Here is a 1,035-nt window from a genome sequence, read left to right on the forward strand (position 1 = left end):
TCCTCCACGGGAGCAGTGTCACCAGGGCTCTGGCAGCGAGGAGGACACTGAGGACTGCAGCTCCCCATGTCCCTGGCATACAAGACTGAGCTGGACAAGCCAAGGATGGTGTGGTGTCCTTGTGTCCCCCAAAGAACCACTCTAGATGACAGGCACCACCTCCCCAGCACCCGCCCATCCCTACCTGTACCGCTCCTCCTGCAAGCACTGCGTCATGTAGGTGTAATCCCTCTGCAGCTGAGCCTTGAGGTCCTCCATGGAGTCCTCCAGGTGAGACTGGCTGTCCTTGATCTCCCGGAGTTCCTCCAGGATGGTGTCGAAGTTATTGTGGTGGCTGTCCAACGTGTTGGACCCGCCCCGGAGTTGCTGCCGCCGGCCGAGCCGGAGGTGGCACTGGAGCACTCGTCATCGCTGCCATACTTGGGGCTGGAGACCAGGGTGGCACTGCCACTGAGAGCCCGGGAGGCCTCCTCGGGGTGCCCGTCGTCCAGCGTGTCCTTCAGGTGGGCGATGTTGTCCGCGCTGCCGAACTTGTTCCGGATGAGGCTGGCGAACTCCCGGGGCTTGGAGACCACGGCGGTGTGGGTGGCTTGGGACAGACCCGAGAGCCCCCCCTTGACCCCTTCCACCACGCCGCCGCCGAAGCCGCTGATGCTGGAGCGGACGTTGGCCCCCACGTCCTTCAGGCCTTGGTGCATGTCCCGGAAGACATCCTTGGGCTGGCGAGAGGGGCCGTTCTGCTCGATCTCCTTCAGCTTCTTGTGGTAGTGCTCCAGCTTCTTGTGCAGCTGGGCGATGGTCTGCGCCGACTTCTGGTTCTTCTTCTCGAAGACCTGCTTGATGCGGGAGGCTTGCTGCTTGTCCGCGTTGTTGGCCAGCTTCAGGTACTCGGCCACGTTGTCATCCCGAGCCTCCTGCTCGATCTTGATCTGCTCGGTGATCTTGAGGATCTTCTGGTGCAGGTGCTCGATGGCAGCTTTTGTCCTGTGTGGGTCGGGGGCGCCATCGGGGACGCACAGGCAGACGGGGCCGTGC

The 1,035-nt window shown here is 63.0% G+C and overlaps 1 protein-coding gene across 1 annotated transcript in view; it reads right to left on the minus strand.

Moving 5' to 3' along the window:
• Nucleotides 1–1,034, minus strand: part of LOC103768774 (transmembrane and coiled-coil domains protein 2-like) — a gene marked incomplete at its 5' end in the record, with an annotated part of 2,626 nt that extends 1,592 nt beyond the window's left edge. Inside the window, 2 exon segments of the mRNA XM_008935927.1 lie at nt 185–350; nt 353–1,034. Coding sequence (XP_008934175.1) covers nt 185–350; nt 353–1,034 — 848 coding nt within the window.
• Nucleotide 1,035: the final 1 nt, after the last annotated feature.

The sequence above is a fragment of the Merops nubicus genome, unplaced genomic scaffold (assembly GCF_000691845.1).
Source record: "Merops nubicus isolate BGI_N331 unplaced genomic scaffold, ASM69184v1 scaffold36892, whole genome shotgun sequence".
Classification (NCBI taxonomy): domain Eukaryota; kingdom Metazoa; phylum Chordata; class Aves; order Coraciiformes; family Meropidae; genus Merops; species Merops nubicus.